At 33.8% G+C, this 19,568-nt stretch overlaps 1 protein-coding gene across 31 annotated transcripts in view; it reads left to right on the top strand.

The window, feature by feature from the left end:
* The window catches only part of EPB41L3 (erythrocyte membrane protein band 4.1 like 3), a 349,128-nt gene that overhangs the window by 267,236 nt on the left and 62,324 nt on the right, over nucleotides 1-19,568 (top strand). For 6 of the 31 annotated variants that reach the window (XM_074275655.1, XM_074275525.1, XM_074275576.1 and 3 more), the window contains exons 13-16: nucleotides 5,228-5,281; nucleotides 8,598-8,789; nucleotides 17,798-18,190; nucleotides 19,191-19,322. In XM_074275655.1, coding sequence (XP_074131756.1) covers nucleotides 5,228-5,281; nucleotides 8,598-8,789; nucleotides 17,798-18,190; nucleotides 19,191-19,322 — 771 coding nt within the window. Of the gene's footprint in view, nucleotides 1-567; nucleotides 1,132-5,227; nucleotides 5,282-7,848; nucleotides 7,885-8,044; nucleotides 8,111-8,597; nucleotides 8,790-14,238; nucleotides 14,314-16,963; nucleotides 17,084-17,797; nucleotides 18,191-19,190; nucleotides 19,323-19,568 lie in introns of all 31 variants that reach the window. The other 25 variants (XM_074275428.1, XM_074275433.1, XM_074275443.1 and 22 more) reach the window with 13 other exon arrangements.

Raw genomic sequence — 19,568 nt, forward strand, 5'->3', positions numbered from 1 at the left:
TTGTACCAGGTCAAGATTTATTGTTAATTTTTCAACCAGCTTAAATATCAATAATGTTTCTTTCAGCCAGAGGTCAGGGAAAGGTTATGGAGAGTCTTGGTATCTCAAGTTGTCAAGCTCATTTATTTCTGTTGTCAGACCCCAAAACATTTCCAAATATTTTGTTGTCTTTGTCATAGTGAAAGTACTTTTAAAATCTTTTTTGGCAGAAATTTTACAGCTGTTTCAATTTCATCAAGTTGAACATGAAAAAACTCCCATGTTGTGGCTTTTCTAAATGTATATTAATATATGTATATACTTATGTGTAACTTCATAGGTAGGCTAACAAAAAATATTGTTTATATGTTTTTTTTTAATTTGTAGCCATTAACCATTCATGATAATTTTAGCATGCAGCTTGAATATTTTTTTTAATTCTTGAACAACCCTAGTGCTAAAAATTCTTGTTTTATAATTTTATACTTATTACTAGAAGAAAATGAACTAATTACTATTTTCTTTTTGTCCTTTTTGCACCTTTTTTGCTGCTTTCTCTTTCTTTCTCTCTTTCCTCTCTCTCATCAGTCACCTTGGCTTGGCAACAGTTCATTTTCCTCCTCACCATCCTCATATAATGGTCCCAGTGCATCTCCAGCAACCCTCCGTAGGAGATGTAAGGAGAATGTTCAAAAAGCGTTAGGTTGTGAGCCAGCCAAAGACACTGGGCAGACTCGTGGTGAGCCTGACTTGGATTCTAATGGGAAAGGGAAAGCTTACGCAGGGGATCAAGACCTGGCCTTTAGCTACAAACAACAAACTTGCAAAGGTGCAACGCTGTTTTCCTTCTCCTTGCAACTCCCGGAGTCATTTCCTTCTCTTCTAGACGATGATGGGTACCTCTCCTTCCCCAACCTTTCTGAAACCAACTTGCTCCCTGCGAACTTGCAACATTACCTTCCGATTCGCTCTCCATCGCTTGTGCCCTGCTTCCTCTTCATCTTTTTCTTTCTGCTGTCCGCTTCTTTCTCAGTGCCGTATGCCCTCACTCTTTCCTTCCCTCTGGCTATGTGCCTCTGCTACCTGGAGCCCAAGGCAGCCTCCTTGAGCGCCTCACTAGACAATGACCCGAGTGACAGTTCAGAGGAAGAGGTGTGTACCTCAGCATAGAACACACTTCCTTTTTGTGTTCGGTTCTTCAGTCCGAAATAATGTTAGACGGCTGCTTCAATAGTGGTCCTACTTTCAGAGCCTCATTTATTGTCTGTGCCAGTATGCTAAAAGGTTTTGTGTGTTTGAGAGTAACATGGTCCCCTGGGGTTAGGCACAATACTTTGTGTTTGGTCGTAGTCTGGATCCAACTTGGGAGATTTCTCCATTCTCCAACGCATTAATGCACCTGGCAACATAAATACTGACTGAAATCTCAAATTCCCTTTAAAGTCCTTATTTAATTCAGGAAGGGTCTACCAAAGAAGTACATTATATGTAAAATAAGTATAAAATGAACAATAAGAATGAAGGCATTTATGTTGATATGATGAAAAATATTCTGATTTGTTGTTTCAGAAAGTCATGACTCTAAGGTAGTTAGGGTCTCAGTCATACTATCCTTGAATAACATCAGGACCAGTAAGTAAAGAGAACTCTGTGTGGTCATTTCTAGTCGTATTTCTTAAGCAGACATGTGATGGACCACTTGCAGCTAAAAATCTTCAAGTCATATGCCTGAGGATTTGGAAGACAAGCTCCCTGTATTTTGTGTCAGTGAGGTAGAACAGTCAAGTTTTTCCAAGTGATGATGGAGACAGAATCCATAAATCCAAACACACACACACACACACACACACACACACACACACACACACACACACACACCCACCCCAAAAATGTCAGGGAAGTCCAGTAGTCAACCAGTAGAACCCTGGTAGGTGTGTTCTGGAACTTCTGGAAATGAATTTCTTGAACAGCTTTTCCAAGATTTTATTTCTAAATACTTTGCTATAATGTGAGCATACTGGTGGGTGAGGTGGAAGCTGACCTGAATGATCTATACTGCCCTTTGGCCATCATTCTTTCTTACTTCCATAGAAACATAAGCACCCCCATAAATTTCATTCCAGCAAACAATAAGCATAGATATCAGGTTCTCTCTTTTTTTATTCCTGCCTAAATTTCTTGCCAGGCACCAGCTTCACATAAACATGAAACATTTTATTGCAACAGATAGCACAAATATTCCTGAGAATATTTAAAATTATTATTATCATAATAGTGTATATTCTTTTGAAGGTATGTGTATGTATATGTGCATATATACACACATACACACATAACAGATATGTCTATATGTGTGTGTATATAATCTTTAAGATAAATCACAAAATCAAGGCAATACAGAAAGAGGAAAAAATGTCTTAACAGTTTTATTTAAAATACATTGATTTAGATTTCACCCTTGAACATAGAGGAATGAAGACTAGAATTGATGACTCATAGTATTTTAACATTAGCATTGGTGTAAGTTTTGCAGTTTTATGCAAAATATTGTCCTTTTATGTAGGAAAGTACACAGCTTTTGTGCCTAATCCAGGGTATGCATTTTGTTGTAAACAGTGCATGAAAATTAATGTTAAATTTGGGCATGTCTGCATTACATTGGCAAAACAAATCACAGCAGTTAATTATTGGAAATGAGCTATATAGCTTATAGTTATCATTGTATTAAAATATTCAAAATGTATGAATTAAAACTAGTAACTAAAGAATTTACTTTACCCTCTACTTTTGCTAAAATTCTGTCTGTATGAGGAATTCTTCACACATTCCATTGTTCTTCAGTGGCACCAAGTTTGTATTTGGTCATTTATCTATACTGAAACTCGGATTTCTTTTTATCCTGATCCATATCTTCCCATATGCCCAGATGCATTAAAAATAATTATTAACTGATGAGTTTCACTTTGGTAGTTTCAGAAAGCTCAGGACAGGAGGAAAGGTACATATTTCTATTATGGAGAATTGAGTTAATCGTGGAAGGCATTAAGTTTAGATCAGATCTCAGTCTATAAGGAAGAGTAATTTGTCTTGTTACTCTATGGAATTTGGCCCCTTGAGATTCTTCATTGTAATTTGTATTGCTACAAGATACCGAGTACACATGATGCTAAGAAATCAATTGTTTAATTTAATAAATTATATTTAAGATGCACAGGCATCATGTTTTACCATAAAAGATCATATGACACTTTATCTTATCCCAACTGACATATAAATAAAACCTACAAATGGAACAAAATTTCATTAATTTGGGTTCCTTTGATTTGGAATTTGCGAAAGTGTGAATATCTTAGACTTTAATCTGTTTACTATGTATGAAAAAAGAATTTGCCAAAAATTCATTATGTGAGCAGATTTTTAAGGTAATTACCTTTACCTTAAAAAACAAAACTCTTTTTCTTGAAATTTAGTAGTAAACACTTGAAGTAGTTTCTATATTAATTTTGGATCAGTTTTACTTATACATGAAAGCTTGAGTTCTTTTCAAAATGTGTCATTTTCTACTAGACGGTTTACTAATTTGGGCTACCTTTTCTACTAATTACTGCTTTTCAGTGATGTTTCACCATGGTCCTTGGAAGTATAAAAAGGAGACCGTACTGATTTACTCATATGTAACTCTAATTGTTCTTAGGTTGACAAATATACATTGGCATTAAATCCCATTGACCTAATACCATTATTCTAAGAAAGTAACTATTTTTAAGCTTTCCTTTCATACTTCTCAAGTCATAGAAATTTAGAATTAGTAGAGAGCTACTTTTTAATAACTTGGCTGTAAGAAATAGACCTATCCAAAGGTAAATTCAAATAACACCAATTAGAAAACAACTTACCTAAGAAAAGAAAGTCAGGATATAAGATTTATTTCTTTTTTGGTACTTAGTACTTTGGTACAATCTGAAAGATTAAAAATGGAGGAAAACTCTTCAACTTCATATTGTCCAAAAGTTTAGATTGCCCCAGCTTTTCAGTTATTCTGTATCATAGGTGGGATTTTCTTTTGATCAACAATTCTCTTATTAGTATTTGGGTAGATTGGGGCAGGTATGTGGTACAATGGATAGAGCCCTGGACCTGGACTCAGGAGGAACAAAAGTTCAAAATGATCTTAAACACTTGACACTATTTGTGTGACCCTGAGCAAGTTACTTATCCCTGATTGCCTTACCCCCCCAAAAAAAAAATTTGGGTTTATAATTGTAAAAACAAAAATTACTTTAAAAGACTGTAGAATTCAGTATAATACAGTAATGCCTATGGCTTGTCATCTTCATAAAGAAGTAGTGGATTTAAATTGTACTGTTTAAAATATTGGAACCAAAACTGATTTAAACCAGTCTAGAATTTGCCAATAAGTCTAAGAGTGCATCTAGGTCATTCTAGGTCCAGTCTAGACTATAGAATGCTGTGCTTTGTTTTTACTATATCTACCAGGTGTTATTTTTTTTTGCTTTATTTGTATAATATTTATCAGGATGATATATTTAAGTATATAGTTCAACATACTTTATATTTTGCAAAAAGCAGAAGCAAAAACATTTAATCTAAAAAACATTCAATAGTAACTTTGTCAAATGAATGACATTTTTGCACAAATGCTATGTATTCTATTGAATTATTTATATCTGCCTAAGCAAACTAATTGGTAATGCAGACAGCCTAATGGTTCATAAACAAGTATAAATAATCAAATCTGTATAAATGAGGGGCTGAAAGTCAGGTGACTGTTATAGTAGCTTTTAAAAATGTTTTATAATAAATTTAACCTCTCAACTCCAAGTAAGCTTAATATGACAAGCAACTTTTAATACATTTAACAGAAATATTTAATAGCTTTTTCAGGGATTTAGTTAAAGAAAATATGGGAGGGAGAAGGCAACAGATCTACTTTCCTCAAGATATAAACCATTAGAGTCTTTCCAGACAGTTCAGATTGGCTAAAATAGTCTTCAATAAAGTATCATGCTATGTCTTCCTCTGAGTCTGTTCTATTGAGCAAACCTAGTTATGGTTTTTCTTTTATTCTTGCTTAAAGCTGCAAACTATTGGGAAGGTGTAGCGTGTTGCAGGTCACAAACATAGAGGTGGACCTATCTGAGCTATGACCTGCCCTATTTGACAGACTGTGTTTTTATTTTCTATTCCTGCCTACCTTCTGGATCTTGATTACTTGTGTAATCAATAGACTGACAGTGAACAGACGGATACTGCAGCTGATGGTGAAACCACTGCCACTGAGGTTGGTATAGTAACTACAAGCACATATGGTGTACAGTTGTCAGCCAAAAAAGAGTAATATAATATAACTCTGCCTGTAATGAATACTTTGGACATCATGCTTATTTTATAGTGCTTTGCCTGTAAATTTAATGAATTTCCACCTGAATTAGGGGATTAAATAAGATTTGAATGTAATCATTAATCAAGTATAAAAATCATAAAAAGTTTATATATGACAGCTAATTTTAAAAAACAATTATGGTAGTTTCTTTATATTATCTTTTCTAAAACCCTCACCCAATTTTTGTCCTTAAAGAATTGTGTGTGTATAATGTGTGTATGAGAACATTGATTCCTTTTTTTCCTTTTCCAAATGCATAAAATCTAATTTTTAAGAAAATGAGCCCATACCACAGTCATTTGCCTATAAGAGGGAGTGGGGGGAGGAGTTTATTCCAGAAGCATATGGAAATTGACAATATATGCTAAGAATTTTACTGCTTTGAAAATAATGACAGTAGTTCATCCTTTTTTCGCCCTTATTAATCACTCATATAGTTTTGAATAAAGATCTTTAGAAAAAAGACCTAACAGTCCATATCCATCATTCATATTTTCTTTACTAGAATATTTCATTTCCAAAATTAATATTTTCCACTAATTGGGTATTTTACTCAAATAATTAAAGGGTTCCTTTTCTAGTAATCTATTGAAACTTTCTTACAATGTGAAATATTTGTTTTTATTCATTCATGTTTTGTCAAGACATAATTATAAGTTTCTATATAAGTTAATTGATTTATCTTTTTAAAAAATTTTCACTGGTATATTTGTATAATTTATTGATTTTTAGAGGAATCTGTCTGGCAGATAAATAATACCTAAAAGTCATTACTGATAATGTGATGAGCCAGCTTGAAATGGGATTTTAGTTGTTTCCTGTGGAAATAATGCATATTATAGAAAGGCAATTCTGGAGAGTAAAGGAAGAGATTTACTCGTCATGACCATGAAAAAAAAAATCATTTAATCACTCACAGTCTCATTTCCTTATCTGTTAAAAGATTATTAGTAGGGGCAGCTAGGTGGCACAGTGGATAGAGTACCAGCCCTGAAGTCAGGAGGACCTGAGTTCAAAACTGGCCTCAGACACTTAATACTTCCCAGCTGTGTGACCCGGAGCAAGTCACTTAACACCGATTGCAAAAAAGGAAAAAGAAAAGGGAAAAAAAGAGTATATTAGTGTACTACCTACCACAAGGAACGGTTATGAGGAAAGAAATCTTTAAATCTTGAAGCACCATACAAATATGAGTATGTGTTAAGAAACAAAGAAACATCCAGAGATGAAATTGGAATATTTGAAAATTATTGAGTTAAGAATAAAATGAGAAATAATATAATGAAACCTGGCACATTGGGAGAAATGTTTCTATATGATTTTTAGAATTTTTTTTGAAAAATTGCCAATGTAATAGAAATGCTATAATAGTATTATATTCCAAATTTTATATACACATCTGTATACATATATTGGTAGTTGGTTGTTGTCCTTTGTTCATCATTTTTGGTCATGTGTATATATATAGTCTATATACATGATGCTTTTAGCTTTAACTTAATCTGCATCATAGTCACTTTGAGGTTAAGACTACATTTCTGTCCTTATGTCTCAAGAGTCTGGCATATAGTAAGTGCTTAATAAATGTTTATCAATTGATTTATTTCATAAATATCAACATTTTAAGTGACTCTTTAAGGTTTACAAACTGCTTTATATAGATCATCTTATTTTATCTTCCCTAAATCCCTAGATGGTGTAGATACTATGGATATTATTATCTTCTTCTTAGATTTGCATAAACTTTTGAATCACATGGGTCAGGTAGTATGGATTTGCAGAGATGCTAAATAATGTTTCTAAGGATATACAAATGAATGCTGTCCTTTTTCTGATCCACTTTCAACTTGTGATCTCAATATTCTCTCATTGTTATATTAATGCGTGTAATCATATTGGTAATTTTCACTGCTCATCTTACTTTTTTATGTAATTTATACCAAAATTTCGCTTATAAATTGATGTACTTGGTCACCTCGAATTTTAAACAGATTCTCTACAGTGCTGATTTTCTGGGGTGATGTGGTCCTTCCTAAACGTCCTAGGATGATGTGAACCTTGAACATAAATCTGGTTTAGCTCTTGTCATTTCATTAGTGATCTGTCAAATAATAATGAACCAGCACCCACAGCAGTCATTCAGTGTGCTTCAAAGATTCATCCTGAACTCTTGTGGAACACAACCTTTCAGGTCTTTGCTCTTAGCCTTAACTGTACGTGTAGCTGTTTATCACACTTGGAAATTACGATATTGATTTTTCAAAGGCATGCTTATACTGAGATGGAAGCCACCATCCTCCCTTTCCTAGTCACACTCTTTACATGTGTGTGTATGTGTGTGACTTTTTTATAATGTGAAGTCCACAGTAGAGCTACGGAGCAGGAATGTGCGGCTCATCTGTTTCAGGCTTGGAATGATTTGTCTTGGTAAGACTTTATTTTCCACTTTTTCTTGATGCTGACAGTCGGATCAGGAGGAAGATGCAGACCTCAAGGCACAGGTAGAAATGAAAAAGTGAATGTACTCTTAAGGTGTGGTGGTCTAATCTCTCAGCATGCCATATAGTTAGACTGTTATCGATGTAGTATGTAGGATGATGGCATTTGTTCCCTTCGACTACCATGTCCCTTACCTTTCCCTTTCTTCTTCACTTTTTTCAGAATAGTCTGATTAAGCGAATAAAGGGTGAAAATGTGTATATCAAACATAGTAATCTAATGTTAGAGGTTGGTATTGGTATATACCAGTGCATGTATGTGTGTGGTGATTCTCAGTGGTTAACCTGTGGACTCTCACTATGGTGCATGAAATGTGTTCTCCCACCTGCTAATAAATTGGGTATATCTCTCCAGCTTCCTGTGACCTTTAGCCTGTATTAGAGATAGATGCCTCCTTTTTTTTTAATATGTGTGTGCATATGTTTGAATTCTCTTTGATTACTTGTGATTTAGCTTTTCACAATTTTAGATATTTTTATTTTTATTTCATCTGAAGTTGATATTTTCTGTCATTGCCTTTAAAAATACCACATCTTCACAGTGTGTGTGGCAGTGTCATGAAACCTGATGCCTAAGAGTGCTACTCAAAAATTATTCTATACTAATCAGATTATCATTTTTGAATGCTTATTTTTATTAGCAGGCAGGGAGTATGGAAAGAATCGGGTGTAATGCATTGGGTTTTGGTCTCTCTTTCTTTGCCTTTTGCATATAGGAGTTAGATAAAAATCAGGAAGAACTGATGAAACATCAGACCAACATTAGTGAGCTGAAAAGAACCTTTTTAGAGACCTCCACAGAAACTGCTGTGACTAATGAATGGGAAAAGAGACTTTCCACATCTCCAGTGCGGCTCGCTATGAGACAGGAGGATGCCCCAATGATTGAACCACTTGTGCCTGAAGAGGTCAGTGATTCATCTTCATATTGGAAGTATCATCCTTTCATGCCGCCTTTGCTTCCACTTACTTGTTCTTTTGCAATGTGGAAAGAGATTTAAGTTGCGTCTGAGCAGGCTGATTGAGCTGATTTCACCTGCTATCTGTTGCATGAATTGAAAACAGCCTCACAGAAGGCTATCTTATTAATTCACATTTTGCTTTTGGACCAGATATTATGTAGAGGGAAAATAACAAAATAAAAGATAGTATATATATAAAAATTAGATCAAATGTAAACTGGATGGACTATAAACTACCAAAGAAGAAGGACTTAATGAAATCCCTTAATTAAAAGAAGGAATACAGAAAATTTTAACAGTATGATATGAGATCCTGGTTTTCCTTCAGATGATTTCTTGCTTCTCATAACTAAGGACTTCTCTGAAACTCAACTGAGTCTTTGTCCTCAGCTTTTTTCAGAAATAGGCTACATGAGCCTATTATAAAAGAAAACCAATAGAAGGATCTAATGATTATGAGATCATTAGATAATAGTCCTAGAGTTGAAGTAGATCTCAGAGACCATCTAGTCCAGCCACCTCATTTTAAAGATGAGGAAACTGAGGTTCAAAGTCACATAAATATTAAGCATCAAAAGCAGCATTTGAACCAGGGCCCTTTGACCCTAGAGACAGTGTTCTTTCTCCTGGACTGCTCTTCCTTCCCTAGAACCTTGACCTGGGATACTGAAAATGTTATGTAATTTTAGTGATCTGTAGGTAATTGTTCTCCAACCAGTTTTCTATTGCACACATATATTTTAGGCTTGTACTGGGAAATGAGTACAAAACCTATTTTTGAAGGGAAAAAAACATATATTTTGTTTGCAAAAAATTAATCTTCTATCTCATAGACCCCTTAAAGTACATAGGAAAGATTTTGGAATCCATCAATGAGTAATAACTTTTTCTTCTACAAAGACATTTAAGATGGAACAATTCCTGTGCCTATTTAGTGTCTTTTTTTTCTTAATACTGTATCTCTAAAGAAAAGATTTTATATTGATTTAATATGTTTCTGATAATGACTGCTTTGCTATGAAGGCAGTGCTCAGCTACAACGAGCATAAAAGATCAGGAACACTCTTAAGCTGTTTAAAATCATCTTTTAAAGAATTTTTAAACATGTATATTGAAAAATATACTTTAGTTCAGTAGATTCTTATTTGAGGCAGCTAGTTGGTTCAGTAGATAAAACACTAGGCTTGGAATCAGGAAGATACATATTCAAGAGTTCAAATCCCCATTTAAACACTTATTAGCCATATGATCTTGGGCAAGTCACTTAACCATGTTTGCCTCAATTTCTTTCCCTATCTGTAAAGTGAAGGAAATGGCAAACCACTCTAGTTTCTCTGCCAAGAAAACCCCAAATGGGAGACATGATTGAATTACAATTCAGATTCTCAAGTTTTTAATATGTAGTCTTGGTTAAATAAATATATACTCTAGTATATAATATCCCTATATTTAAAAGTTTTCATCCTTTTTGAAAAGTCAGAACTATGTCACTATTATCTTAATATAAGGTTAATTATGCACACACAAACACACACACACACACACACACACACACACACATATATATATATATATATATATATATATATATATATATATATATATATATATATATATATATACATATATATGTGTATATATAATCAAAGCACCTGTCCTACTCATTCTATTAAAAAAATCATTTGAGTTTCAAATAAGAATTTGAAAAATTAACATTCTTTTGAGTTAATGTACTTTAATACAATTGTAATTGCATTACTGAGGTCTTCATATATATGTCAAACATAATCAAAGCTATCAGACTCCCACAGTCTTAACACTGACCCTCAGCTGTTGTTCTTTAACATATTTTTGTTCAGTGTAGCCTGAAAGCCATAAATATCTTGGAAAACATATTAAATTATCAAGAGCAATGATAGGAGGTTCCATGCTTATTATTTTATAAGCTTAAGGTATATGTCTTGTCTGAGAGAGCTTAGGCTACAATTAGGAGAGTGAATGAAGATAGTTTAAAAGTCTCTTCTATTCCTTTTCTGATTTATTATCTCCTGTTTTAAAAAATGTGAAGGGTTATGATAGACAGAATGTCTCCATCCCTACAAGGAAGAAAATGAGAGAGAAAAATGGGTTTAAATTTTGGTAGATGATTGGATATTCTAAAGAAGAATTTCTAAACTACTAATTCCACAGTACATGAACAGGTTTTCAAGGGAATCATGTCAAGGTTTGATTTTCTCCAATGATGAGATCAGTATAAACTCCTTAGGGTTCTTCAGTGTCACAATCAAATCTAGACTTAATATGAAGATATGACCTGATATACCATCATAAACAAATGAAAAGTTCACATGTTAAAAATTACTCATTTTCAACATAAAACTGCTTTTCATATAGCCTGCTAAAAAAGCATGAAATAATTTTATACTTTGAAATACTTTCAAGCTCGTTGATCTACAAATGTCTACAATCTATATGAGTCTACAATCTAATCAGTTCATTTTATGACTAAGCAGGTTCAAATAAGAAATTAGGAGTATTAAATCTCAAATACACTGATTCATTTTGCTTACTTCTAAATTTAAAAAAAAACAAAATCCCCTATTCATAAATGATGGGATTTCTTTCCTCCTTGACCCCATTCTCAAAAATAATAACCTCAATCTTGTCAGAATGCCTAGTGCACTTGAGTTTAAGGACTGATTATGTCCCTTTAGCTGCTCCTTTTGTTAAAATCTGTGATAAGATGGCAAAATTGAAGAAAGACTGCTGATTTATAGTGTGCCATTCTTTTTATTTTTTAAGTTTATCTGTTTGAACTGAATCTTAATGAATTCCAATTGTTTTACTAACCACTACTGATTTATAAACAATTAAAAAGGAGAAAAGAAATTGAAATAAATATTTGTTTAAATAAATGAACTAATAGGTTTCATTCTATTTTGCTAACATTTAACATTTGCATTTACTTGCTAATTTCATTCATTTAAATTTTATAAAGCCTAGTTTCATTTTGTCACAGTGTATTGTGTAGTCAAATTGTGCATCCTCTTTACTGAAAGCAGAATGGCAGCATGGATAATATAAGACAATCAGTAATGCAGAAAATGTTTTAGAATAAAGTTAAATATACATACACAAAGAGGGCTAGCCTATCTGAATAGGTAGAGTGATACCTACCATCTGTATATGGCATGATTTGAAGAGATTCTCACCACAGGAACTTTAACCCCAAAATAGTCTTCTACCACATTTCACAATGTCCAAAATTCCATTAAATATTTATTCTTTTTAGACTTCTTAAAATGGCAAGTCCCTTTAGAAAGCAAAATCCCTTAGCGTATTATTGGATTAAACTTTACATGGGGAATACTTTCAAACTTGAAGTCTAGCCAAGAAACCAAGCCCCTTGGAACAAAATTCAAAATAGATACCAGATTTAGGAAGAAGGTCAGAATAAAGAGAATAGTGTTAAAATTTCTATCTAATTATAAATGAGAACCTAGTCTTCTACAGACAACTTTTAATCAGAAGGAGCAAGTATGTCCATTCATAAAGCAACTTGATCCTTAGAAGAATTCTTAAATTTCATTTTTTCTATTAATAACACATGAATAGATTATTGATTAATTTATTATCTGTTACAACCACAAATCATGACTCCCAAGTTACTGAAACAGTTCCCAAATCACTGAAAAATAAGGCTAAAGGTACAAAGAGACTGGATTTCCTCATTGAATAGGGATACACATATGAGTGACTTATGAAATTGCTGATTGAAATATGTGCCTGATAAACTCAAATGTCATCCTCACTGAATCCTCTCGTGATCACACAAACCACCCATTTATAATAAATTTTGAAAATCTTTTTTAGCTCACCGAGAGCTTTCTTTGCACATTTTTGGCTATTTGGACACTATGATTATGTGTGTGTGTGTGTGTATCATAAATTGTCAATACCCATAACTTTTTATAAGGGTAGGCATTATAAATTCCTAAACTTTGTAACTCCCCAACTACCTAGCAAAATACTTTGCACACAAGTGTTTAGTAAATGTTTGTTAAATGAAATTCATCATACTCAAAATCTAAAATAAATATTTGAACTCATATGCTTTATTAAAAAAAAAAGAAAGAAAAAACTATCTGCATGTCTTCTTCTCCCATTATCTTGCATAATTAATTTGATTCTATTTAGAGTTCACACTTTAAAATCAAAACTTTTACCTTCCTACTTACTACTTTTATACATACATACACACACATACACAAAACACATAAATTACACATTAAAAACACATTTAAATTTATGCATAGTCTATGCTGACATTATGTGATGGTAAACACCAGAATTTCCTGAGGACCCTGTTTATCTTTCATTTTTAATCATTATAGTCACGTCAGTGAATGGGAAATGATGCTTTTAAAACTTCCTCTCAGTGCCTACTAGCATAATTCTGAAAATATATATTTAATTTTGACCTCTTCACACAGTTTTATAATTTGTGTTAGATAAACACTGATTGAAAAGACAACAAAATCCATGTTGAATGTGGTTGCATTTCATTCTTTTCAACATAAAATAATCCCCAAATAGAAATACTAGAAGTCTTTTTAGAAAATATAATGATAAGCTAAGTCCCCATAAGCTATCTTATTCCTTTTTAAAGATTACAGTGTTTGAGCAATTAACTGTCTGCTAATCTTTATCCAAGATGTCTTTGAATCAGCATAAAACACAATTTTCACTAGATCATTAAAAGATCAAATTAAGCCTGGTCATTTACAAATATGTGGTTTAAATTTTTTTATGGAATAGTATGATAGGAAGAGAGGTATAATTTGTTAAAAATTACTGACATAAAACTGCCTCTCAGGACACTATTCTGTCCAATAACAAGTAAACTTACTTAATATGTAGAATTGAGAAAATTAATGTTCATTAATTTTTTAGAAAACATTGCTCTACTTTAGACATTTTTCTTTCTATGCTATCTTAGTGACTCTTCTGGTAACTTCTTTTGTAAAATTAATATCCAAAGGCTATTTAAAACGGCAGAGAACATAGTTGCATATTCACAAAAGAGGAAATGTTCTGGGGGGGGTTGAGGGTGGTGGAAAGGCTTGAAGGTTTAAAAAAGTATATGAGTTTATTGTTCCATGAAAGGAACATGAACAAAAAAAATTTACTTGAATATTATCCTCAAATTTCTGTTTATTTCCTTTTTGATTCTCTTCAGTTCAGTTAGGACAGTAAAAATCTGCTTCTGCTGGAGATATGCATGAGTACTAGATAAGCATTTATATTGCAAAATCTAAGAACTCTCTTCCTAACTTTCCTTTTTTGGAAACTGTCTACTTCCCCCTCTCCAACCCAACCCCCTTTATTCAAACAGACCAAAGAAGAAAGAGAAATATCTGAAAAAATTATATTTTTGCAGCAGGGAAGTTCTTCATTCCTTGAGTCTCAGGTAAAAAACAAACATACAGGAATTTTCAAGGTGGAATTGCTTTGGCACACTTAAGTTTCATTAGAATTAGTCCTTAGTTTTCATTTTCTTGCAACAGTTACTGTATTTTAAAATAAAGGTAGGTATGCTGTTTTCTGTTTGGATCTTGGGGGAGGGGAGTTAGGGTAATCTCTAAATATTGTGATTAGCAGATGCTAATGTTTTCTTGCTTGATGCCTTCTGCCTTTAGGTGAGTGTATTATCTGTGTTTTTGATGTACCAAGCATGTATTTTTTTCAAACATTTTTGTTTGCTCTTAGAAAATGTTTACCTTTTCTTATTTCTAATGTATATTTTCTTTATGGGTTTCCATTAACTCAGATGATCTTGATTGATGATGATAGTTCTGAATTTTTATTGATCTTTCCATTAGCCAAAAGATTTAAAGAGACTGAAGGAAAGAGATTCTTCTGGCACTATGGTTTCTTCTCATCAAATCATTTTGCAGAAAACTGTCCCATCAACCTTAGAGGTTATTTTTCAGTTCCTTAAACTATTACTAACACATAAATATGATCCATATGCATATATACACATACATACATATATGCATACATTTATATTTAATCAAATATTTAGGTTCAGGCTTTGATGTATGATAAATGTAAAATTAGATGCCATATTAATCACATACTGCCTGTAAAGTTCTTTAGCTGCATCATTACATCCTGATGGTCCTCTGCTTTCATAGAGAGGTTTATTGTAGAGAGGTTTGACTTCTTCACAAAGTTTAGGAGAATAGGTAAAAAATAAGCACAAGATGATGTCCCCCAAAGTAGGAAAAAGTGGTCAGTATTTATAGGAGATTTCAACCATTTACAAAATGGAAAATATTTAATTATTGAACATCTTTGAGATTCCAACTTAATCCCACAAAAGCAGAAAGATGTAGCTAAGGGTATGATATCCTTTTCTCAAATTTGGGGATTTTGCCAATTACTTAAAAGGGAAGAAAGAATTGAAACATTTTTTAACTGAAAAGGCATTCTTTGATTTTCTCATTTTACTCTAGGAAGCACATAAAAAGATGTAAATAATACAGCAGTTCATGTACCATAGAATGCCCGACTGCTTAGCACAAAAAGCATATCTGCCTTTAGTCATACTTAGCATTAGATGTTTAAAGGTTGGAAAATCAAAAAGTGATATGTCATTTACAGCTAATAATTTTCATCTGGAAGGAGCTCTTAATCCAAATTGTCAGACGCCATTGTTGCCACCTGCCATTTTGTGGTAACCCAGAATTGAGCATAGTTAAGTCTTCAAATAGCCCTTCTAGTTTTCTTAAAGGATTCTTATTTGAAAAACCGGAGAACCAGACATTCTAATTTAGCTTTTATATTTCAAATATAGGGCACAGAGGATTGGGTTATTGTAGACAAAATACCCACTGAGGTAGTTGATGGCGATTCAAAAAAAATTGTCACTTACAAAGTGGTGACTGTGAGCAGCAAAACTGGTGACATCCCTGCTGATGTGTTAAAATCCAGCACCATTGAAATGCAGAGTTTTGATGACTTAACACGGGAAATGCAATGGAAAGAAGAAAGCAAACAGAAAACATATACTTTAGGAAAATCTTATGATACTGTCTCTGGAAAAATTGTGACCATGACAGGGAAAGCTAAGGAGGGTGAAAAGACAGGAGAGCCCTCCACACTTGAAGCCCTTCAGAAATTTGAGAGAGGGATGACAGAATCTGTGAAAATCATCCCTGTAATGACAGAATATGAGGTCTTAGAAGCCATCTCAGATGACAGAGCCAGGAGAGGATCTGAGGTGCAGATCGTGAAAAGGAAATTATCAGAATCTCTGGCCCCCATAAAGGAAGCTGAATCCCGACTGCCAAGTCCAGATGAAGAAAGTCTGAAGAAAGCCCAGAAGCTGGAAAAGGATTTTGAATTACGTACTGGCTTAAGAAGTATACAGTCTGCTGGGGTAGAACATGTATCAGACAGTGAAACTTTAAAAGCAGAATTTTTTGCTCGCAAAGAAAAAAGCCCATCTGAATGGAGATATTCCCGGGAACCAGGATTCACCATTGCCACTGCTCATTATGTCAATGAGTCAGCTGCATCTCGAGTGGTGGTAACCAGTGACTCTTATATGTCCTGTAATTTAAAGATTAAAGCATGGCTTTTTTTGGAGCCATACCCTTCTACCCTGAACCTTTCAGTTTCTCTTGCTACTTGGCTTTATGTTGACAACGGGCAACCCAGCTTGTTTATTTTTTCATCGTTAAATAAGGACGGCAGTCCAATTATGAATTAGACATTCAGCCTTGCACTTTAATTTCAAATTCCCTGTAACCGAAGTGTAATATTGCTTCTGTGGCTTGCAAAGAAAATGGGGAGAGAAAGGTCTGCTTAAACCAGCACCATCCCAATCCTAATAACTCTGCTTTTTAAAAGAAAAAAATGCTTAAAATCACTACAGATTTGTGCTATTTTATTTCCCATTCTTTTCTGTTCCTGACCTCAGTCTCTCAGACTCTTCCTTTCCTTCCTCCCTTTCCCTCTCGCCTATGGCTTTGTTAAAATAATGTGTATGAATGTGTTTGTGGGTGAATGTTCTGTCCTGTGTTTGACTCTACATTTCTTTGTTTACTCAGACTAAGTCTACTGGTGAAAAGATTTTGGATGGCTCAGATATCTTCACTTTAATAGATTCTGCAAGAAAACCCACAGAGTTCATAGGAGGGGTTACTACTTCTTCACAGCACTGGGTTCAGGTGGCCATTTGCTTTCCTTTTTGGCTTTTCTGACTCTCCACATATGTGCTTCTTTCTTTGCTGTGTGTGTATATCTATGTATGTACATACATACAGCTTTTATGGGTATACATGCACACATACATGAATATATGATATTGTATGCATGTATGTACATAGAGGTACCCGCATGTTTGTGTTGTGTAGATACATATGTGGCTTTCAGATATATGTCTGCGCATGTGTGCGTGTGTGTGTGTTTGCAAGCTATTTTGCCCTTAAAATATTTCCAGAATGTCTTAAGTTATTATTCTAACAAGCAATTATTATGTTTATCATTCTATTATTATTGTGCCTATAATATACCTTTCATTCATTTCCAGTAAAATAGAAAAAAGTTCATAAAGCTTTCACACTGCAATATTTATTTTTATTTTGTTTTATTTGGCTTAGTACCTGGCCCATAGACTGTTGACATCAATGTTGATATGCTGTAACATTTTTATTTTAATGTTTGTGATTTTTTATATTGCATTTTTTCTTCTGTTGCCCATATTCTAAAGTAATAGCCTAGGTTTCTGTTGAAGGCTAAAACAGATGGAGATAACTTGTTTTTTAAACCTGTTTCTAGTTTTTAGCCTTTAACATAAACATTAGGCAACTGAACTGAGTAAATGGCTTCTGTTTTATTTTATTGATTCTGAAGAAGCATCTTGATAATTTTTCTCCCCACAGAAAGCAGAAACCAAGACGGAGCCCAGTGAAATACAGAAAGAATCAAGCGAGCAGCACAAGCAGCTTAGTGCAGAGAAGGTTGTTCAGCAAACAGTGGTGGTGGAGGAGAGACGTGTGATGAATGTGCATGCAAGTGGGGATGGTTCTAACCTGGCTGGAACTCATTTGGATGCTGCAGCTCAGGCAGCATCTGCTGTGGCTTCTAATATTACCGGGAAGGCGGGTTCTGCTCTGACTGAGGGGGCTAAAGAGGAGAAAAGGGAGGAGGAGGAGGCATCTGATAAATCTGTGATCAAACAGGAAGAGATTGCCGTTGCTTCTCATGAGCAAGAGGAGGAGCAGACTGCAAGATCCCTCATATTGGAATCATTGGAATCAAAACCTCATTTTGAGGTAACTAGTGGTTGACAGTCCTTTCTATGCTAAAGGCAAACTGATCGATTCTGTCCTGAAATTGTTACCTCAAGAGAGTTTAAATAAGACATGGAGTTCAGTTTGGTTCTCTATCTTTTCAAAATGCAGTTTGTTTCTCCTCTTATTCCTTCCTGCATGGCAGTTATGGAGCTTGTTGCTGATTTCCATCTTTGGCAACACATAATATGATGATGTGAAAAGAACTGTAGACTCAGAATTGGGAGACTTGGCTAGCTCTGTAGCTAGGGAGTAGTCCCGTAACCATTCTGAGATACTTCCACATCTGTAAAGTGGATAATTGTCCTGCTTAAGGTTATAACAACAAAATTGTTGTGAGGAAGCCCTTTGTAAAGTGCTCTGGAAGAGTCAGATGTTCCTAGTAGTCAACTAGAAAGTTTCAGGATCAATAGCATCTCAGTCTTTTGTAATTCATGAAATTAACAATGGAGGATAGAAGTTGTGATCCATCAAAAATAAAATTAGTTGATTAGATAAGTTTTTTCTTTTTTATATATTATTTGGAAGAATCAAGAAATGTAAGTTATCATAGGGTTGATACCAAAAATTGCAGTAAATAATTATTCCTTCAGTTTTGTCATCCTAGAGAAGAATCTCTTTTAGTTTTAATGAACTTTAGCTGTTCATTTCTTACCCCACTTCCAACCAAAAAAACTTAACAGATTAACAGGATATAGTGGGAGTATTGGATGGGAAAGAGAAGAAAAAACTGCTAGAAATTTTTCAAAAAAAATTCCTTCACCTGGAATATTTTTAATAAATATAAACAATGCCTTGCAATTTCAGGAGATTCTATTGTCCCTATATATATATATATATGTACCTCATTTTTCCTTGCTCCCCTTATAATGCAGCATACATATATACTACACTAATCTGATGCTTATGTCATTAAAAAAAAAGGCAGAAAAAAATTGTACTAAACTATAATAATCACTCTCCTCGCTTCCCATTGACACAGTCACCATCTGTGAAGACAGAGACCATCAGTTTTGGTAGTGTCTCCCCAGGAGGAATTAAGTTGGAAATTTCGACTAAGGAAGTGCCAGTAGTTCATACAGAGACAAAAACCATAACATATGAATCATCACAGGTAAGACTTATGGTAGAGGTGAAGGCTTTACTACTTTTATCTAATTTATTTTTTAGTTTTAACCTAAATTTGAGATGAATTGTTTCTATAAATGTGTTTTTCTGTTAATGACAGCTGAAAAGCTCCAATCTTATTCTGTTATCTAGAGATAATCAATAGATATAAACTTTTAAAAATTATTATTAAATGTAATTACTGCAGAACTTAGAGCCCATGGCTATAACAGCTAGATGTCTGTTCTTCTAT

The sequence above is a fragment of the Sminthopsis crassicaudata genome, chromosome 1, assembly GCF_048593235.1.
Source record: "Sminthopsis crassicaudata isolate SCR6 chromosome 1, ASM4859323v1, whole genome shotgun sequence".
Taxonomy (NCBI): domain Eukaryota; kingdom Metazoa; phylum Chordata; class Mammalia; order Dasyuromorphia; family Dasyuridae; genus Sminthopsis; species Sminthopsis crassicaudata.